A 22,770-nucleotide genomic window follows, 5' to 3' on the forward strand; every position below is an offset into this window, starting at 1 on the left:
ATGTACAGGAGTCTAAGTCTGGTTCAGGAGGGCAAGGCACTGTTACACTGTCCGTAGTGAGGAGGCACTTTCGTGAGGCTCACACTGTTCTGACACTAAGTTTTAGACTGGATACAGGGGAGGGGGGAGTTACTGACTGCACAAGGAGGGGGAGTAGATTTTGACACTATATTATGGGTGCTGCTACAGGGGGTGATGTGTCTTCTCTGTGTTCGTGTACATTGCACTGTCTGTATATTCACTGCTTGGTATCACTGAGACGCCTGTTCTTTACACTCACTAGTATATTTTCATTCTTGGACTCATTGTGCATTTATGTTACACTCACTTTCGTACCTCGTGTGCTGGCCTCACTGTTCACTGATATTTCACTGTCTTTAGGCCTACTTTGTTTCACCGGGGAAAGGGAAGGTCCAGGGCTCACAACTCGGCGTGGGGTAGGCAGAGGCCCTTTGGGAGTCCCTTCATCCTGCGGCCACGGGACCACTCTCAGGGGTGTCGTCTCTTGGCTGGGGCTCGGGCTGTGTGTGGCAAAGGGCCCCTCGCTATCGGAGCTGGGGACTGAGGTCTGGCCCTCAGGACTGGGGCCAAACAGGTGTGGGAGGTGCTCACTCAGGCGCTGGGTGTAGGATGGGTGTCGCCTACGTCGGGGTGGGAAGAAGGCCTGCCCGGGGGTTCAAGGGACGTCTTCAGAGGCACATCGGCTGCGGTCTTCTGCTGGAGGCGCCGCCATCAGGGCTGGGCTGCGGCGGCGTCCCCTGCCGGAGTCCGTCAGGTGGGCACCCTCTTCCTCCAGGCGGAGGGAGAACAACCCCCGGGACAGTACAGGGCCTCTCCACCAGTCCTCAGGGCAGTGGTCCTCCTCCTGGAGGTTGCCTCAGTCTGGGTCAGGAGGGTGATCTGCACTCCTGCCGGAGGGCAGGACTGAGTGCAGCTCCCCTTCTCGTTGTGGAGCCACAGGGGGTGAGAGACTTTGGCATCTCTCCCGACGCAGCTACAGGTCGTTGCTGGGTTCCCTTGGGCAACAGACAGAGGGCAGCTACAGGCTGTCACCGTGACCTGACTCCCTAACGGGAACACAGGCGAAGCATGGCCCCAGGCTGTCACTTGCCTGTCAGTGCGGCTACAGGCTGTTGCTGAAGTCCCGCAAGGAGAGCGACGTGCAGGCAAGGAGTGGCTACAGGCCATCTCCTCCCTACTGGCGCCAATGTCGTGCCCTCTGAGGCAACTACAGAAGGAGAGGGGACGTACCGGTCTCTCCCCAGCGTGGCTACAGGTTGTCGCTGGTTTCTGTAGGGGGTGTTAGCAGCACTTGACGGAGCGGCTACAGGCCGTCTCCTAATTGGTGGCCCAGCTACAGGCCGTGGCCTCTTTTGGGTGCGGCTACAGGACATCACTGATGCCTGGCTACAGGCCGTGGCTCTTAATTCAGAGCAGCTATAGGCCGTCTCCTTTTTCTCTGAGCAGCTACAGGCCATCTCAGGTGATGCGCGGCTACTGGCCGTTGCTGGGGTGCTGCTTGGAACTGTTGGGCCAGTTCCACCCCGATCCTGCCGGTGGTCAGCTCGCCCGGGAGGTAGTGTATTTTGACTAAAGTGGTGGCGGTGGGTGAGTTCCGGGAAATAGGGGCGCGCGGCCCAGGTGAACTTAAGTTCATATTGTCCGGGCGCGTTCCGCGCGCCGTCTAGCCCTCCGTGTCCTCCTCCTGGGGGTGTGGTGGTGACCTGAGCTGCCACAGCCGGCATTTTACCTACATTATGATGAGGGTAAGAACCAACACCTATACTGGAGAAAGGGACTTCAAGGACAAGAATCAAGCTGCTCAGTATATGGATATGAAAATGAAATCCTCGAAGACTTTCTACTATTTTGCAGCGGTTACGGCCACATATGCAACAAACAAACATTTTTACAACAGCCCTACGTAGAAGATACCCAAGATCTACTCGCATTTAAAAATCAAGACGCGGAAAAAATATTGGTTAGAAAGAGAATACTTAAATAACTATGGATCAAAAGAAAACAAATAATTGAACAGGCACAACCAACATAAACACCACAAATGCGAAAAAAAAAAAAAAAAGGAGTAAATAAATAAATAAAAAGGGAGCCGAATCAAAGGCATATCCCGAAATCGTTACTTGACGACCCTCATACACATGTGTAGAGGATCGGGGCTTCGTGGGCAAATCGGATCACAGTGGTTACTGCTAATTCTGATTTAATGGAAACATGGTGTGCCAACCAAACCTTCAGGAGATCAAGATCTTGGCGGCCTCACCGGAATCCTTCGTGAAGGTGGTGGAACAGCAGGTGACTGTAATGGTGCACCCTATGTACTCTCGGAACATCAGGAAGGGCATTAGAGTTGAGCTGGATGCCTTCTTAAATCGGTATTCTGCCGTGTGAGTACAGCTGGTTGCACAATTTGTTTTCGATGTTACCAGGAATATAACATAGGAAGCATCTCTGTCTCAGGCTTATACAATGGCAGGCATGTGGGTATTATTTTACAAGAGGACAATATGCAGTTTTGGAATTTTAGCACCATTATCATATAGTATAGTCCCTAAGGATCACAAATAACCCCCATTACCCCATTCGGAAATTGATTATTACTCCCCTAAGATAGGTTAGGTATGTTGGGTCTGGTTTGGTTAGTTTTATTGTGTTTGGTGAGGGGCATTTCCGACAAAAATGAAGGTCAGAAACATTCGAATCGCATCAAAAACTGCCAGGAAAAAATATTGCACTACCTGGGGGGTGTATTGTCCACTTGTAAAAATTTACCGGCATGTGTAGCATTTTTTTTCCAAGTATATAATACTTTAGCATCCCTCAGTGCATTACCGGTAGTATTTTGCAAGTGGACAATACCCAAATCAGTTAGTTCTTCCTGACAGTCTTATATTTTTCTGATTATTTCTGGGGTGGTAAATGAATGTTTCAGGCGAAATCTGCTCCCTCATGTTTTTAGCTTTGTTCTGGTGTGCCACCTTGTTTGATTTGTCAATGTAGTGGGGGGAGAAGAGAGGGGACAGAGGGAGGACAGGGAGAACTGTGTGCATCACCACTTCCCATTCAGACCCGCTTGTTTCAAACCTAGGAAGGGGTACAGTGTTCGAACTTGCGAATCGATAGCTGTTCGAATTGTTTGAATGTTCCCCCATTTCTTTTGTCCGGTCTAGCAGATTATTGGTTAGTGATGCGCCAGATCTCGGGGTATGCCTGTATAAAAATCCCATGTTAAGGCTATTTTTTCTGGATTATTATTTTTTATTTATTATACAGTACATGTTTTCTTATGGGTCCCCAAATGTTAGAGCAAAAGGACATTGTGCTGTTGGATGTTATGCAGCGCATGACTGTGTGTGTGACCTAATTGTATCTTTATAGGAGTGAGTCAAGCTCGTACTGTCCCGTGTCTTAAACCATATTTATCATACATATCCTTAAAGTTGTGAATTGTTATGGCACACACTATTTCATTTGGTAGTGCATTCCACTGATCATTTGCTCTATATGGGAAACTAAATTTCCTTACGTCTTTATCACCTCTCCGTATGCAAGTTTTTGCAGTGTCCTCTTGCTGATGGTTCCCCATAGGTTAAGTAATCATTTATGTCTATTTTCTCCTTCCCTGATATGCATTTATATAGCATAATCATGTCACCTCTTTTCCTTCTCTCCTGTAGTGTTGGTAGATTCAGTTTATTTAGTCTTTCTTCGTATCTTAGATCCCTTAAGCTTGGTACCCATCTTGTAGCGGCCCTTTGATCTTTTTCAATCGTGTCTATGTGTTTTCTGAGATGAGGACTCCAGACTACTGATGCATACTCCAGAGTTGGTCTGATGAATGATGTTGTTATCATTCTTAGCATGTCTTCATATATGTATGTGAATGCTGTTCTCATATTTGCAAGAAGTGTATACATGATCCGTACCTTCTCACTGATGTGGTCAGCCGGAGATAATCTGTTACTGATATTCACACCTAGGTCCTTCTCTTGCTGATATGTGTAGGGTTTTATTTCCTAACTTATAATCCCAATCAGGTCTTTTTCCACTTTTACCAAACTTGATTACATGACACTTGTCCACATTGAATTCCATTTGCCATGTATTACTCCATTCATGAAGTTTATTTAATTCTTCTTGTAGCTTTTTACAAGAGTCTGTGTTAGTAATTCTCCTTTGTATTTTTGCATCATCTGCAAACATATTTAGATAGCTTTCATTTCCAGTGTTACTGTCTATATCATTTGTATACACTAAAAACATGATTGGTGCCAGCACTGAGCCCTGTGGAACTCTGATAGTCACTTATTTCCATGATGAATAATTTCCCCTTAGTACTGTTCTCATTTCTCTTCGTACGAGAAAATCTTGCATCCAACAATACAGTTTGCCTCGAATTCCTCCTTGATGGTACAGTTTCCATAAAAGTCTTTGGTGTGGTACTGTGTCAAATGCTTTCTTGTTATCTAAATAGATACTGTCCACCCATCCTTCTCTTTCCTGTAATGTGTCTGTTACTCTGTCATAGTAGCTCAACAGATTAGTAACACATGACTTTCCTTTTCTGAAACCAAACTGTCTTTCTGTTATCATATTGTGTTCTTCTAGATGATTTACCCAAGCCTTTCGTATAAGCTTTTCTAATACCTTGCTTACAACACTGGGTAGTGATACTGGTCGGTAGTTGAGTGGATTTTGTGTATTCCCTTTCTTGAATAAGGGAACAATGTTTGCTTTCTTCCAAATATCAGGTACGGTAGTTTTTCTTGACTCAAGGATTTCTTGAAAATTAAAAATAATGGTTTACTTAACTCCTTTGCACATTTATGTAGTACCCAACATGAAATTTCATCAGGACCATTTGCTTTTCCTTTGTCTAATTTACTTAGCTCCTCATGTATTACTTTTTCTGATGCTTGTATATCTGGTATTATGTGTGGGCATGCATGTTCCACATAATCCCCCTCAAAATTTTTTTCCTCTGTAAAAACTGATTGGAATTTCTTGTTTAGTGCTTCACAAATATCCTTCTCTTGTGTATAGGTGATTCCCTCATCCGTAATGGATTGTACTTTATCTTTTACTTTGGTTTTGCTTCTGATGTAGCTGTAAAGTAGCTTCAGTTGATCATTACTTTTATTTATGATATCCTCCTCAAACTGTTTTTGGGCTTCCCTCCTTATTCTTGTATAATCGTTTCTTACCTGTTTGTAATTACAGTAATCCCTCTAATATCCGGACGCCCAATAACCGAACATCCCCACTAACCGAACCTTATCGTCCTGGGATCAAACATTCCCAAAATGGTCCGAAAATCCAAAAAAATTGGAAAAAAAAAATCTATTTTTTGCCGTCCGTAATTTGAACTTGCCGCGCGCGCCGCGTGAGAGCATTGTTTTGGTTCGTCATTCCTCCGACGTCCGATAGAGCGCCGCTGCATCCTCCCCACTTCCCGCCTGTCTCTCACCGCGACAAGACCTACGCTCTTCGTCATGGCTGCCCACGTGCTTGCTTTTGTGGTGGTGCCGTACTTGCTGCAAGGCCTCCTGCTGCTCTCTGCCCTACTCTTAGTGTGTGTGATGATGGCCCCGCCTCCTGAGAAAAGGAAGAGAGTGGTGTTGACTCTGGAGAAGAAACGGGAGATATTGGAGAAGGTTGATGCGGGTTGGTCTTCTCTCGCATTCCTCCGCGAGTTCAACCTGGCCCGGTCGACTTTGTTTGATATCAAGCGTTCCCGAGACAAGCTCATGCAGTACACGGCTGACTTCTCGTCGAGAAGCAAACGCAACGTGGAGAGGAAGGTTATGTTTACTCCCAAGTATGCAGAGATCGACCGCTCCACGTTGATTTGGTATCGACAGCAACGTGCAGCTGGTGTGATGGTACGTGAACGGAGCTGAAGGCTGCTGCTGAGAAGTTTGCAAGGCTTCACGACGCCCTAGACTTCAAGGCATCCGAGGGTTGGCTCTTCGCGTTCTGCTGCGACATGGCCTTACTAACCGCAAAGCACATGGCGAAGCATTGGACGCTAACGAGGATGGAGGGACGAGTTTCGGCACAAGGTGAAAGGCTTGATCGACAGGGAGGGCCTCACTCTCGGTCAAGTCTATAACGCTGACGAAACTGGCCTATTCTATCGCTCGGTGCCAACGAACACTCTCGCCGATGAGACGGAGAAGCGTGTACCTGGCCGCAAGCTTTCTAAGGAACGGATATCTGCTTTGTGTTGTGCCAATGCTAACGGCATGCACCGGCTTAAGCCCGTTATTGTTGGCCGTGCAAAGCAGCCTCGGTGCCTTCGTGGGGTGATGGATGTCCTTCCTGTCGGATGGTACCATTCTTTGAAAGCATGGTTCACAGCTGTGATTTTCAAAGACTGGTTTCACCATCACTGGCCAAGGAGGTCATACATTACCAGACGAAGACACTGGGAATTCCTCGCGACCAGGTAAAGGCTCTCCTTCTCCTCGACACTGCACCTGCCCACCCGTGCGACACGGACTTGGTAGCTGAGAAGGGCCGTATTAGGTGCATGTTTCTGCCACCTAATACGACTGCTCTCATTCAACCAATGGACCAAGGAGTGATCGTGGCAACAAAGCGCCTGTACCGTCGGAAGTTCCTGGACGAGGTGATGGTGGTTCTCGAGGACGAGGACGAGCGCAGGGAAGGACGTGACACTCGAGGCAAGCGGACTTTGGAAAACCTTTCGCCGCTACAACATCAAGTCTGCGCTGTACAACTGGGCTAGTGCATGGAAGGAAGTCCCTGTGAAAACTCTTGAAAATGGTTGGTCTCGTCTGCTTCTCGGAACAGATGTGGAGTACGATTTCCTAGGGTTTGACGTGGATGACTTCCATGCACGGCCACGTACGCACGGCTTACGATGTTGATGTGGACGATGTTCGTGAGTGGTTGGACGACGACGAGGGCGATCCTGGGTATCAGACGTTGTCTGATATCGAGATCGCGTCTTCGGTTGCTGGTGTCAGTCCCGAACTTGAAGATTCCGACGACGAAGGCGATGATGATGCAGACTCCGCCCAGCAGGACACTACTCCAGCCATCCCCAAGCTGAGCGCACTCCGGGAACATCTAGAGTTCGTCCTAGACTACCTGGAACACCCGGACTGCGACAGGGAGATGGGGCCCTTGGGACTCGTGGAGGAAGTGCGTGCTTTCCGGCAGCGCATCATCAATCGCCAGAATCGTCGGTCCTTGCGTCAGTCAACGATTGACAGTTTTTTCAGGCCCGTGACCCCGCTGTGCCAAGCCCTGGTTCCACCCGCTGCCTCCCCAAGACAGGCCCTCATGCTCCGAGCCACAGCCCAGCACATCAGCTACAGTGGAGTCACCGCTCGACGTGAGTTTGCGGCTGTCTTCAGAGTCTTCTGTAGTCGGTACGCCATCACCACTACCCACCGATGCACCCCTTGGACGCCTGCCAGTGATACTTTCGGGCTCTGACAGTGAATAAACAGCAAGAACTTCTCCACTAGACCACACGGGAATTTTGAGTGTTGTGCAGTGAAAAAAACGGTGTGTTGTGTTAAGGTTTTCAAGTTGGGAGAAAAGACTAAGTAGAAAAGAAATTTAACGTAACTAACCTTCTTTGTTTTGGCTTTGGAAACTTAAAAACTTGGGAAAAGTTAATGTGCAACACTTAAATTTAATGGAACATTATTTGACTAAAGTGAACACTGTGAAAAGAACGGACTTCTGTGTGTTAGTGACTAAGTTCAGTGCAAGACTTCAGGAAGAGTGTAGTGCAAGTGCTTCAGGAAATCGTTCTACTGTCAGAGTCCGAGAGGAGGCGGTTATTCATCGAGGTGGCCAGGGACTTGCTGTAAGTAGCCAAAATGTTTCATGTTGTACTATTTTCCATACTATATTTACCAGAATGTTTCATATTGTATTTTTTCCCATACTATACTTACCAGAAAGTGTCATACTGTACTTCTTTCCATACTAAATTTACCTCATGCATGTGCAGTAGGAATGTGTTTTTCAGAGTTCGGTTAGGTTCGGTTAGGTTAGGTTCGGTTAGAGTCCATAAGTACCAGAATGTTTATTAATGTATGAACATACTTCTAAACCCACATTTTATGTGTCTATTGCATTTATTTCAGTCATTTATGTGCCTTATTGGTGTGATTTGGGTGTTAAATAGGTGCTATGCATGTCCGGAGGGAGTTGTATAGGTGTTTCTCTGTGTTAGGGTCCGTAAGTACAAGTCCATAAGCTGGGGCCCAATATCCGGACAAAACCAATATCCGAACCTACCGATGGCTCTATTGATCCGGATATTGGAGTGATTACTGTATTATATGCCCTTTCACTATTGTGTCTTCTGTATCTATTCCACAACAAATCTCTTTTCTTTTGATTTTTTACATTCTGTATTGGACCATTTTTTTCTTTTCTTTTCTGCTTCTTTGTGGTTTGGGATGTACTTCTGGACTCCTATTTCATAAAGTTCACAGACTTTTTTATATATAGCATTTAAATCTTGTCCTCTAAGCTCCTTTCCCCAATCAGTTTCTAAGAAATACTTCTTTAGGTCATGATAGTTTCCCTTTTTATAGTTTAGGCTCTTTTTGTAACTTTCATTGCTGTTAACTATGTCATATGCTATCCTGAAGTTGCAATTTAGTACTGCATGGTCGCTTTTGCCGAATGGAGGGTGGTATATTAACCCTATTCGGTGCAACCCTTGGCGATTTCCCACACTTACGACCCTAGTATCGTGAAAAGAATCTTGAGTAATATTATTGGTTTGACGAAGTGAAAGGAACGCATTCGGACACTTCGGCGCCGTTGCAAGGCAGGCGACGCCGAACATATCGTACCGCACCCGCGCGCACTGAAACACACACACACACACACTCGTTTAACTATTATCAAATTTAAAATTAATGTAAATATCAAATGACCATATATTTTACCATTCACCAACGCTTATCATGTTTGCCATTTATCAAAGCTGTAGGCTATATTTTCAGTCTGAGGGCTGCGTATCAATAAACCATATACTGTTGTCTCTCTCACACACACACCGTCCATAACATGGAAGTTGATAGCTTACACATCTTCTTCATCATCAACATCACCACCCTTCCTCCCTCACACTCACCACCTCCCATCTTCCTCGCCACCACCTTCCCTCCCTCCATCACCCTCACACTCACCACTATATTCCCTTCTGCCCTACTCTCCCTGTCTCACTACCACCGCTTTTTTTCTCACCACCATCTCTCTCACTCACTCGCCACCACTAATACTCTCCCTTTCTTCCTCACCATCATAACTCCTAAACCCACTTTCAGTGGATTTACTACTAGGTAGACTAGTTGATGGAGAGGTAGCTATTAGTCAAGGAAATCTAATAATGTAAGCATGTAAACAATTTCTGGTTATACATGCAAGTATTTTTTTTTATGCAAGAAAGAAGGAACCAAATGGCAGGACCTACACATTGCCCCCTCCAAGAAAAAAACGACAGCAGAGCCAAATTCAAGATCAGTTCACTTCGAGATGCCTGAACACACTGTGTATGAAAGACTGGAGACCGTAGGCAGTAAGAAAAACAGAGATGGAGACAATTCCAGAGTTGACCTGATGCATACATGAATGACTGGAGCAACGGTTTACTCTTGCATTAGAGTTGGACAGAAAAGGGCTGAGTTTGTTGCTAAGACGGGTGCTGCGTGCCTGCCGTGGTGGTGGAGGGATGCAAGCAGACAGTTCAGAGGAGCAGTGACCATTGAAATGGCAATAGAAAAGAGACAATGATGCAACAGTGCTGCGAAGAGACAGAGGTTGAAGGGAGCCAGTAAGAGGAGAGTTAAGGAGACGAAAAGTCTCTGACTCCATCCTGTTGAGAAGAACTGTGTGGGGAGCCTCCCCACACATGACAGCTGTGCTCTACACAGGAGCGAATAAAACCCGTGTATAAAATCAACAACTGTGCAGGGCCGTGGGTTAGGGCTTCCTGACTAAAACCTCCCTAAGTGAAGAGTCCAGTCCTGCTGTGGACTAAAAATGGAAAGTACATAATGATGATGATGAAAATACTACCATATATTTCTTTCTAATGACTGAATATAATATTTAGCTAAGCGAGTTTCAGCCACACTCAAAAAAAGTGTGTAACCAGGATACGGGACGAGGACCCAACTCGCCATGTATCCCACCAACCACTTTCCCCAACCTCCTCCCTTTAGAAAGTAGTTATTTATTTTTCAAATGTCATTACCACTATATAATAATGAATTTATAGAAGTAAAAGATTAGTCTTATTAATTAATTTTACACGTGTGGTGTGAGGACTGTGTTGGTGCGTGAGGACTGTGTTGGTGTGTGAGGACTGTGGTGGTGTGTGAGGATTGTGTCGAGTGAGGACAGTGGTGGTGTGAGGACTGGTGGTGTGTGAGGACTGTGTTGGTGTGTGAGGACCGTGGTGGTGTGTGACGATTGCGTTGGTGTGTGAGGACTGTGCTGGTGAGTGAGGACTGTGGTGGTGTGTGAGGATTGTGCTTGTGTGTGAGGTCTGTGGTGGTTTGTGAGGATTGTGTTGGTGTGTGAAATATAATCTATTCGTGAGAACAAAACAGACTCGACCTTCTCATGGACCCACTTCACGTATAACTAAGGAGTGAGAAACAGGTAGACCTTTATCATACAAATGGATGGCGAGTGAGAAAGGGCCGGGGAGAACAGGAGGTAGATAAGGCAGAAGGCGGTAGATGTACGGGAGATAAATGCTTGAAAAGGCATACATATTGCATAATAATTGCAAAATTCCACATCAACAGCCTTGTGCCTTACCTACCTCCTATTCTGCCTGCCCCTCTGTTGTATAATAAAGGTCTACCTGCTTCTCACTCCTTATTTACAGCTGAAGGAGGTCCTTGAGAAGGCTGAATCTGTTGTCACCAATATATTACAGTAATCACTCCAATATCCGGATCAATAGAGCCATCGGTAGGTTCGGATATTGGTTTTGTCCGGATATTGGGCCCCAGCTTATGGACTTGTACTTACGGACCCTAACACAGAGAAACACCTATACAACTCCCTCCGGACATGCATAGCACCTATTTAACACCCAAATCACACCAATAAGGCACATAAATGACTGAAATAAATGCAATAGACACATAAAATGTGGGTTTAGAAGTATGTTCATACATTAATAAACATTCTGGTACTTATGGACTCTAACCGAACCTAACCTAACCGAACTCTGAAAAACACATTCCTACTGCCCATGCATGAGGTAAGTTTAGTATGGAAAGAAGTACAGTATGACACTTTCTGGTAAGTATAGTATGGGAAAAAATACAATATGAAACATTCTGGTAAATATAGTATGGAAAATAGTACAACATGAAACATTCTGGCTACTTACAGCAAGTCCCTGGCCACCTCGATGAATAACCGCCTCCTCTCGGACTCTGACAGTAAGAACGATTTCCTGAAGCACTTGTACTACACTCTTCCTGAAGTCTTGCACTGAACTTAGTCACTAACACACAGAAGTCCGTTCTTTTCACAGTGTTCACTTTAGTCCAAATAATGTTCCATTAAATTTAAGTGTTGCACATTAACTTTTCCCAAGTTTTTTTAAGTTTCCAAAGCCAAAACAAAGAAGGTTAGTTACGTTAAATTTCTTTTCTACTTAGTCTTTTCTCCCAACTTGAAAACCTTAACACAACACACCGTTTTTTTCACTGCACAACACTCAAAATTCCCGTGTGGTCTAGTGGAGAAGTTCTTGCTGTTTATTCACTGTCAGAGCCCGAGAGTATCACTGGCAGGCGTCCAAGGGGTGCATCGGTGGGTAGTGGTGATGGCGTACCGACTACAGAAGACTCTGAAGACAGCCGCAAACTCACGTCGAGTGGTGACTCCACTGTAGCTGATGTGCTGGGCTGTGGCTCGGAGCATGAGGGCCTGTCTTGGGGAGGCAACGGAGTGGAACCAGGGCTTGGCACAGCGGGGGTCACGGGCCTGAAAAAACTGTCAATCGTTGACTGACGCAAGGACCGACGATTCTGGCGATTGATGATGCGCTGCCGGAAAGCACGCACTTCCTCCACGAGTCCCAAGGGCCCCATCTCCCTGTCGCAGTCCGGGTGTTCCAGGTAGTCTAGGACGAACTCTAGATGTTCCCGGAGTGCGCTCAGCTTGGGGATGGCTGGAGTAGTGTCCTGCTGGGCGGAGTCTGCATCATCATCGCCTTCGTCGTCGGAATCTTCAAGTTCGGGACTGACACCAGCAACCGAAGACGCGATCTCGATATCAGACAATGTCTGATACCCAGGATCGCCCTCGTCGTCGTCCAACCACTCACGAACATCGTCCACATCAACATCGTCGCCGTGCGTACGTAGCCGTGCATGGAAGTCATCCATGTCAAACCCTAGGAAATCGTACTCCACATCTGTTCCGAGAAGCAGACGAGACCAACCATTTTCAAGAGTTTTCACAGGGACTTCCTTCCATGCACTAGCCCAGTTGTACAGCGCAGACTTGATGTTGTAGCGGCGAAGGTTTTCCAAAGTCCGCTTGCCTCGAGTGTCACGTCCTTCCCTGCGCTCGTCCTCGTCCTCGAGAACCACCATCACCTCGTCCAGGAACTTCCGACGGTACAGGCGCTTTGTTGCCACGATCACTCCTTGGTCCATTGGTTGAATGAGAGCAGTCGTATTAGGTGGCAGAAACATGCACCTAATACGGCCATTCTCAGCAACCAAGTCCTTGTCGCACGGGTGGGCAGGTGCATTGTCGAGGAGAAGGAGAGCCTTTACCTGGTCGCGAGGAATTCCCAGTGTCTTCGTCTGGTAATGTATGACCTCCTTGACGAAGTGATGGTGAAACCAGTCTTTGAAAATCACAGCTGTGAACCATGCTTTCAAAGAATGGTACCATACGACAGGAAGGACATCCATCACCCCACGAAGGCACCGAGGCTGCTTTGCACGGCCAACAATAACGGGCTTAAGCCGGTGCATGCCGTTAGCATTGGCACAACACAAAGCAGATATCCGTTCCTTAGAAAGCTTGCGGCCAGGTACACGCTTCTCCGTCTCATCGGCGAGAGTGTTCGTTGGCACCGAGCGATAGAATAGGCCAGTTTCGTCAGCATTATAGACTTGACCGAGAGTGAGGCCCTCCCTGTCGATCAAGCCTTTCACCTTGTGCCGAAACTCGTCCACTCCATCCTCGTTAGCGTCCAATGCTTCGCCATGTGCTTTACGGTTAGTAAGGCCATGTCGCAACTTGAACGCGAAGAGCCAACCCTCGGATGCCTTGAAGTCTAGGGCGTCGTGAAGCCTTGCAAACTTCTCAGCAGCAGCCTTCAGCTCCGTTCCACGTACCATCACACCAGCTGCACGTTGCTGTCGATACCAAATCAACGTGGAGCGGTCGATCTCTGCATACTTGGGAGTAAACATAACCTTCCTCTCCACGTTGCGTTTGCTTCTCGACGAGAAGTCAGCCGTGTACTGCATGAGCTTGTCTCGGGAACACTTGATATCAAACAAAGTCGACCGGGCCAGGTTGAACTCGCGGAGAATGCGAGAGGAAGACCAACCCGCATCAACCTTCTCCAATATCTCCCGTTTCTTCTCCAGAGTCAACACCACTCTCTTCCTTTTCTCAGGAGGCGGGGCCATCATCACACACACTAAGAGTAGGGCAGAGAGCAGCAGGAGGCCTTGCAGCAAGTACGGCACCACCACAAAAGCGAGCACGTGGGCAGCCATGACGAAGAGCGTAGGTCTTGTCGCGGTGAGAGACAGGCGGGAAGTGGGGAGGATGCAGCGGCGCTCTATCGGACGTCGGAGGAATGACGAACCAAAACAATGCTCTCACGCGGCGCGCGCGGCAAGTTCAAATTACGGACGGCAAGAAATCGATTTTTTTTCCAATTTTTTTGGATTTTCGGACCATTTTGGGAATGTTTGATCCCAGGACGATAAGGTTCGGTTAGTGGGGATGTTCGGTTATTGGGCGTCCGGATATTAGAGGGATTACTGTATATGGGTATTTCTAAATCTGAGTACTACAAATTAAAACTGAAGGGCAAAGAGAAATATTTAGTTATAACCAATTACTCAAAGGACACAGTAGCTCTATCTGTTCATGCTACGCCCCAAAGAGTATTCAGAGCAATGCAGTAACAAATATTCAATTATGAATAGTTATACCCAAAACATCATCAATATACGGTATAAATCAATGGTTATTCAGTGGGGCAGTCAATCCCAAAATACCGACAAATTAGTCAGTAGACTGTCCTTCTGATGTCAGTTTATTAGTAATTTCCCACTGGTCAATCACTAGCCTATCACTGAGACCTTTGTCGGTCAGCCAGTAAGTCTCTCCAGAAGTCAGTCCCTTGATCCTTTGTTAGTAGTCACCACGAGAAAATGCAACTGCCAGCCAAAGCTCCGTATATGCGGGGTCACCATTAAATTCTTACGAGTAGACTGTTAACCAGGAAACATGCCAGTCTCTGGATTACTGAATCGCTTAGAGCAGCCTGTAGCTTCCTGGTTAAACCCTATATCTCTATTAACCGGAGAACAAGCTGTTCCCTGGTTAATGCACAGGCACAGTGTGGATATGAGGGGTTAGGTCCAGAGCCTTGCCTGGTGCTTTCAAGGGAGACAGCAGTCAATCAGGCCCCAGCTCCTCTCCACTGCGAGACCATGCTTCATTTCAGCTGATCTACCCCCTGTAGCATCGACCCCTGGTAAGTAAAAAAGATCCCGACGGATGCCAATTAACTAACAGGGCCCTCAGTGACCCACAGCCCGTCACAGGTCGAAAGAGTAGTAACCGTTAACTCGGGGCTATCCATGCCTATGCTCCTAATCTATGTATTTTCCGGCGGTATTTGATCCTATGCACTCGAACATCCTTTTTACTCTACACTTACAACTAATATAAGTAAGCTGGAGGATTCTTATGCTGCAAGATCCTCACCTTCCGTACCTCTATTTACATCTATCATATAAGGAAATTTTTAAACAAAAATATAATCCGTATATAACGTAAACTCAGTCATTATCTATACATATTCACAGACATGCATATTCCTTCTTAATATCCAAAACAAGACTTTCACTGATTGGGCATGTTACTATAGCATTTCATACATACTTTATTTCAATGCTGATCACAGGTGTGCTTGTGACATACTTGACGTTGTTTTGTGGACAATTTTACTTTAGGGCGATTCTGAGTGTATCCTGGACCATAAAGAGACTCCAGGCATGAATGACACTTGTGCCGCTTGCCTGACCTATTCTCATGTGTTATTTCTGGGACGGCCTCCTCTACATCTCCCTGTCCGAGCATCAGATTCATCTTAGCTATTGTATTCCTGGTCAGACCACAAGCCTGAACTTTTCTTCTTTCAATTTGCGGATTACACAATCCCTTCACTAACTGCTAGCCATAGGAGATTGAAGCAATTTTTCTTGGGTCCTGATTATTATATAACGAATAAATTGTCTGCGAATTTACTCTGGCAGTGTCGACAATGTAGCCAAGGGCATTCACTGTCCATCTTCTAGATTTAGTGTGTACTGTATGAAAACTTATTCTCTGATCCATAATGTCAGTGCCTCCTTTAGTGAAATCATACAGTTTGAATATAGTTTTGTTTTTTGTTTTGTTTTTTCAAATCATCATCCTTGGTAATGCCTAATATAGGGGAAACTGTGCTCAGAAGTAACACATTTTTCTTACCGTTGCTTTTGGTGGGTGTTACATAGGATTCAGTGTCATTTCCTCCCCGTGTTTCTTCCAGTAAATTTGGTATGACCTATCTTCCCTTTCTGTGACTGTCTTTATCTCTGGTGGTATGCCTTTCCTAGTAGAATCTATAGTACCTAAGGCTGAGATACCTTGTGTTTGAAGCCACTCCAGTAACTCTATACTGGTGTACAATCTATCCAGGCTATTAATCCTACCTCTAAGGTCGACTGAGGCTTGTAACTGACTTACCAGAGCTTTCATTGTTGGGACTGTACCGCGTATGTAGTGTGGTCCTGGCTCTCCAGGTTTACCTAAATATACAGCTGTCCTAAAGGTAAATGGATATCTAACAGCATTAATAGATTTATACTGGAGGCCGTAGAGTACGGGTTTGCTCTTATCGTAGTCTGAACCCTATTTGTTTTCTGCACCCATACAATGTTTCATCAGTGGTCAAGAAGTCACCTGCCTCTAACACTGAGCAACAACAATTACTGAACTGTTCAAAAAGCTCCCTGATTGCTGCAAACCGATCGTGTACCCATCTCTGGTGTCTGGTATCAATGTTGATCGTGTACCCATCAATGGTGTCTGGTATCAATGTTGTTAAAAGTTATGTTGGCATGTAAAAAACCAAATCGTTTTACAGACATGACGGCTCCAAATATTGGGTGACCAAACCCTTCCATGAAGAGATGATTATAGTAATATTTATTTTGTCCCAACAAGCCTCTTGGATAGAGCAGGTCAAAAAAGCTTTTCAATTCAATGGCATCAGTTATCTTGACGTGTGTTGGTATTTCAGCCCTGTCAGTATTAGAAATTTCGGTAATTATGCCTTGTGTTAGCATGGGTTACAATACCATCAATCATATTAGATATTATAAACAACTCCCATGCCATTATTTCTGTATTAGAAGGCCTTGCCTCTCCTAACAAACATCCTTCACTAGGCAATACCTTCTCAGCATGCCTACCTTCTGTATGATTGGTCCATGTTATCGACTTACCGATATCTAATTTTCTCTGGGGTTTCTCTAAAATGCAGGTATATTCCCTGAGCTCGTGTGGCAGGAGAAATTCGTCATAATTTTGTTTGTTCAAGCATTGGTCCAAAGTACTGATTAATCTATTTTTCACCAGTGGCTTTCTGTTTCTGAGTGGTACCCACTCTTCTTCATTTTGTCATCATTCTGATCATCTTCATCGTCGCCCTCAGCTACTCTATCCAAGGTAAGGTCATCATCATCATCATCGCCAACTACCTCTTCCAAGTAATCTTCGACTGGGTCGTCAACATAGTCGAAAGTAAAAGCCATGACTACATCCGTCAGCACATCCACCCCGTCCCCTAATTAATTGCTAACTAACCGTCGCCCGGCACGCCTACACGAGATCCGCGAGGTTTGTGTGTGTGTGTGTGTGTGTGTGCACATTACATTACACGTGTGTGTATCTGTGTGCACAATACAATGCACATGTGTGTATCTGTGTGTATGTGTACGAACAACCATTTCATTGGGTACGTATGAGGAGTCATAGAGAAGAAACAATGAATAATACATAGATAATAAAATTAGTGAATGAAATAACTATTTCACTAGGTATGAGGAGTCATAAAGTATGAACAATGAATAATACATAGAAAATAGAGTAGTTTTAATGAAAATAGGAAACGTATCGTACGTCTGGAAGCTGTGTTGATGCCCGTTAGGCTTGCGTAGGCTAAGATCCCAGATATTCCACTCATCTTCGAGCGTTTTCTTTTTGTTTAGCGCTCTCCACGGGGAAAAATCGTTAATTTTAGAGAAAACGCTCGTTTCAACCCAGTTTTTTCGCTCAGAATCACCATTTGTTGTGTTTCCAGTAATTTAATAAGAAAACAATCGTGAGACCATGCATTGCTTACAAACTAGAGTTTATTGGTAAAAATTAGTTTGGGCGTATCAAAAATTATACGGGTTGCACCGAATAGGGTTAAATTGTCAATATCGTTTTCTTTCCTAGTAAATATGAGATCTAGCATTGAGGGTACGTCTAGTCCTCTTTTTCTGGTGCTTTCCCTTACATGTTGCGTTAGGAAAAACTCTTTTACGAGATCCAGGAGCTTTTGGTCCCAACAGCTTTCTTGGCTTATTATATCTAGAGTATTCCAATTTATATTTGTACTGTATTAAAATCTCCAGTTAGTATAATATTTTCCGATTTCTCTTCCATTTTATGTACCGGTAGTAATGATCTTAAACTCTGAATTGTATTCTCTGCCAGCTCCTCATATTCGTCTCTTTCCCATGTGTGTGACTTGGATGGCATGTACAAATTGGCTACAATTACTTTCCCTTCAGATGTATTGATCTCTACTGCAATCAGTTCTACTTGTGAGGGTATATCTAGTTCTATTTCTTTGACTTTTAGGTGTGTGTGTGTGTGTGTGTACTGTACAGTATATATATTTACTGTATAATATATATATATATATATATATATATATATATATATATATATATATATACAGTGGAATCTCAAATTTCGACAGTTTAGAATTCGATGAATCAAATTTTGATGCATTTTGGAGTGGTCTGCCTACCTTACTTTTCTATGCAGATTTGCATATTTCAGTGCTTTCAGGGCAGACTCCAACCAAAACAAGCAAAGATAATATTTATGATGCGAACCAAAATGCTAGAAGTGAAGGAAAATTAAAAAAAAAAAGCATGAACCTAACCATCGTATGTGACATGTGCTCTCAGGGCCAGACTCCAACCAAAACAAGCAAAGATAACATTTTTGATGCGAACCAAAATGCTAGAAGTGATGGAAAATTATAAGAAAAAGTATGAACCTAACCTAATATCGTATGTAACTTATGCTCTCAGGGCCAGACTCCAACCAAAACAAGCAAAGATAATATTTTTGATGCGAACCAAAATGCTAGAAGTGAAGGAAAATTGAGGCGCCCCCTACTGAAGTGATGCAAGTGACACAAAGTCGAGAAAACAGTGTTTGAAAGTTGGTGGGCTGGCTCACTCCCGCTTTCCCTTGCCTCACTTCATCCCTAGAACGGAAGTGAAGCAAGGAGCAAATCGGTGGCGCTAACCACATTTCCATCTCTCATATGATATTTTCTCATACAGTAAGTTTTCTCGGGTTATTAATCTACTGATAATACATGACCCCTTGAAGCACTTGGCGCTTTTGTACCTTATATTTTAGGTACCTCCATATGATCTCACTCAACATATGAAGATTTGTCGGAGTTGTATGGATAAAAAAAATGGCACCGTTTACCTATTAATAATCCTGATGTTTTAAACTGTCTGAATAAGTGGCTGATGAAGACTGAAGGCCTACCCAAGCCAATTTGAGACAATGACCCTGATTATAATATTATTGAATGTAATTAATGTATATGTCTGACCACTACCTGGTGGAGGGAAAGTTAAGAGATGGGTGAGAGCTAGGAGGGTTAGGTGTGGCAGGGAGGTTTTGAAAGTGAGTGAGTTGGATAAAAGAGAGAAAAAGATAAAGAGTATCAGGAGAAATTGAAAGATGAGTGGAACGCAGTGAAAGATCAAGAAAATGGCAGTGTGGAGGAGGAATGGCAGTTGTTTAAGAGTGCTGTGGTGGGGCATGCAGAAGAGGTGTGTCGTGTGAGACATGTGGGTGGTGGTGTAAGAAAAGGAAGTGAATGGTGGTGCGAGGAAGTACGTATGGCTGTGGCTGAGAAGAGATGTGCATATGAAGTGTGGCTGCAGAGGAAGGATGAGATGTCATGTGAAAGGTATAAGGAAAAGAGGAATAGGGCGAGAAGGGCTGTGTGTGATGCTAAAGCGGCAGCAGATGAGAGGTGGGGTAGGTGGCTGACAGAGAATTTTCAACAGAATAAGAAAATGTTTTGGAAGGAGGTGAAAAGGGTGCGAAAGGGAGAGTCTGGGAAGGAAGAACGAGTAAAAGCAGAGGATGGAAGGATGTTAATTGAGATGGATGCAGTAAGGAAGAGATGGGCAGAGTATTTCGAAAGATTGTTAAATGTAGAGGAGGAAAGGGTGGCTGAGATTGTGGCGGATGGAAAGGTGCAAGGAATAAATGTGCTGGGAGAGTTGAATGATTCTTTGATCATGAAGGAGGAAGTGGAGAAGGCAGTAAAGGAGATGAAAACAGGGAAAGCTGCAGGTATGGATGGGTGTGCTGTGGAATGCCTGAAGGGTGGTGGAGTGACTATTGTTGACTGGTTAGTAGGATTGTTGAATGTGTGCTTTGTGAAAGGTATGGTGCCAATTGACTGGGCAAGTGCTTGTGTGGTCCCGTTATATAAAGGCAAGGGTGATGAGTATGAATGTACTAGCTTTAGGGGTATAAGTCTGTTGAGTGTTGTAGGTAAGGTTTATTGTGGAGTGTTAATTATGAGAGTTAGAGAGGGTACAGAGGGAGTGATTGGTGATGAGCAGTGTGGCTTTAGGAGAGGGAGGGGATGCGTGGATCAGGTGTTTGCTGTGAGACAAGTGTGTGAAAAGTATTTAGCGAAAGGCAAGGATGTGTTTTGGGCATTCATGGATTTAGAGAAAGTGTATGATAGAATTGATAGGGAGGCTTTGTGGACTGTTTTAAGATGGTATGGACTTGATGGTAGGTTACTAAAAGGGGTGAAAAGTTTTTATGTAAATAGTGGAGCATGTGTAAGAGTGGGAAGTGCTGTGATGATTGGTTTCCCGTGAGAGTGGGGCTGCGACAGGGATGTGTGATGTCACCTTGGTTGTGTAATATTTACATGGATGGTGTTGTAAGGGAGGTGAATGCTAGAGTTTTAGGTGGAGGTCTGAGTCTGGTGAATGTTGATGGTGGAGAGTGGAATTTGAAGCAGCTGCTGTTTGCAGATGATACTGCACTGGTGGCTGATTCAGAGGAGAGATTGAGACAGTTGGTAGAGGAGTTTGGAAGGGTGTGTGAAAGGAGGAAATTGAAAGTAAATGAGAATAAGAGTAAAGTGATGAAGTGTACGAGGTTGGTGGATGGTAGGGGGATGAATATAGTTTTGAATGGCGAGTTGCTTGAGCAGGTAGAGTGTTTTCAATATCTAAGGTCACATGTTGCTGTGGATGGAAGAATAGATGCAGAAGTGAAGTTTAGAATGAATGAAGTAGGAAAGGTGCTGGGAGGAATGAAAAAAGTGTTTAGATGTCGTTCGCTTAGAATGGATGTAAAGAGAAGGCTGTATGAGGGTGTTGTGGTACCGACTGCGTTATATGGGGCTGAAACATGGAATATTGGTGTGGCAGAGAGGAAAAGTTTGAATGTAATGGAGATGAGGTGTCTGAGGAGTATGTGTGGAGTGACGCATATGGATCGAGTGCGAAATGATGAAGTGCGAAGGAGAACTGGAGTTGTTTGGGAGATGGCTGGTAGAGTTGAGCAGAGGGTATTGCGATGGAATGGGCATATGGAGAGAATGGATAATGAGCGATTGGTGAAAAAGATAACTAGATCTGATGTGAGAGGTGTAAGGCTGAGAAGAAGACCACAAATAGGATGGATGGACTGTGTGAAGAAAAAGATAACTAGATCTGATGTGAGAGGTGTAAGGCTGAGAAGAAGACCACAAATAGGATGGATGGACTGTGTGAAGAGAGCGCTGGATGCGAGAGGGATGTCATTTGAGGAAGGAAGAGTGGCTGTGCGTGACAGAAATAAATGGAGAGAAATTGTGAATGAATAAGTGATGACGCAGCCCTGAGGGGATATTCTCCCGCATTTGGTCTGATCAGCTAGTCAGGTCAGGTGCGGGTAAGGGGATGGATCTGTTATGATGTGGCAGGAGTAAACCAGCTCTGCTGTCGGGCCCTGCTGCGGATGTCACTGATTGCATTGCGCAGTTGACCCTTGTGCGGTGTGGTGCGGTGAGGATCTGTCCATTCTCCTCTTTGGGGCTAAGATGCGAATGAATGTGTTTGAATGGATGAGTAAATGGGGAGTGTGTCGTCCTGTCTCAGCTACTTCCCTTTCCTTGGGGGAAGCAGCCTAGGTATATAGATATATAGATAGATCTATCTATTGCCAGACGCCTCAATCCCGTTCGGGGTGGCCACAAACAAATCGCCTCCACGTCGCCCTGTCCCCCGCCATTTCACTGCCCTGCTCCCAACTCACACCCCCCTCTTTCATATACCTCTCCACCCCATCCCTCCATCTCATCCTCAGCTTCCCCCTCCCTCTCCCCCCCTCCTCCTCACTCACATATACTCTCTTCATCAGTCTTCCACCATCCATCCTCTCCACATGGACAAACCACCTCAGTGTATTCCTCCTAACGCTTCCTATCACATCCACACCACAACGCTCCTTTATATCTTCATTTGTCAGCCTGTCTTTCTATGTGACTCCACAGGCTCCCCTTAAATAACTCATTTCCACTGCTCTCACTCTTGACTTGTGCCCTTCCAACAACGTCCAAGCTTCACTTCCATACGTTAGAGTTGGTATCACAAACTGCCATGTAGTAACTTTTTCACTTCCATGCTCACCTCCCTGTTTCTTATCACTGCTTTCAAGGAACCAGCAGCCTTTCTTCCCTGCTGTACCCTTTCAAGTAATTGTGCTTTGTCTTATCGCCGTACAGTACTACTTTGTCACTTAATACGTTCTTGATGTCAGTACTTAATAATTTCCTCTTCATAATACAGTGAATATTATTTTCTTGTAAATTAAAAAGAAATAGGGAATGTAAAATTCGTAAGGACTTTTCAAAATTTATATTTTTCTTTAATATAGCCACATACACACAACTTGCATTTTAATAAAAAAAAAAAATAATAATGACTTTTCTTTCATAATATTATTATTCTTATTTTTTCTTAACACTAACTTAACACTAAGGCTTTCTTTTGGGTACTTCATTTAATCATAGCCATAGAACCCCCTTTGGCACAAGGGGTCATTGCTGAATAATATTTTCTTAAAAAATAAAAAAAAGTAGGTAATGTA

General features: G+C 44.8%; 1 protein-coding gene across 1 annotated transcript in view; it reads left to right on the plus strand.

The window, feature by feature from the left end:
* The first annotated feature begins 2,225 nt into the window (after positions 1 to 2,225).
* The window catches only part of LOC145402135 (uncharacterized), a 106,258-nt gene continuing 85,713 nt past the window's right edge, over positions 2,226 to 22,770 (plus strand). Inside the window, exon 1 of the mRNA XM_080274252.1 lies at positions 2,226 to 2,405. Coding sequence (XP_080130378.1) covers positions 2,233 to 2,405 — 173 coding nt within the window. The 5' untranslated portion in view covers positions 2,226 to 2,232. The remainder of the gene's footprint in view (positions 2,406 to 22,770) is intronic.

Source organism: Coenobita brevimanus, chromosome 57 (assembly GCF_032717465.1).
Source record: "Coenobita brevimanus isolate Jiangsu-jjx chromosome 57, ASM3271746v2, whole genome shotgun sequence".
Classification (NCBI taxonomy): Eukaryota; Metazoa; Arthropoda; class Malacostraca; order Decapoda; family Coenobitidae; genus Coenobita; species Coenobita brevimanus.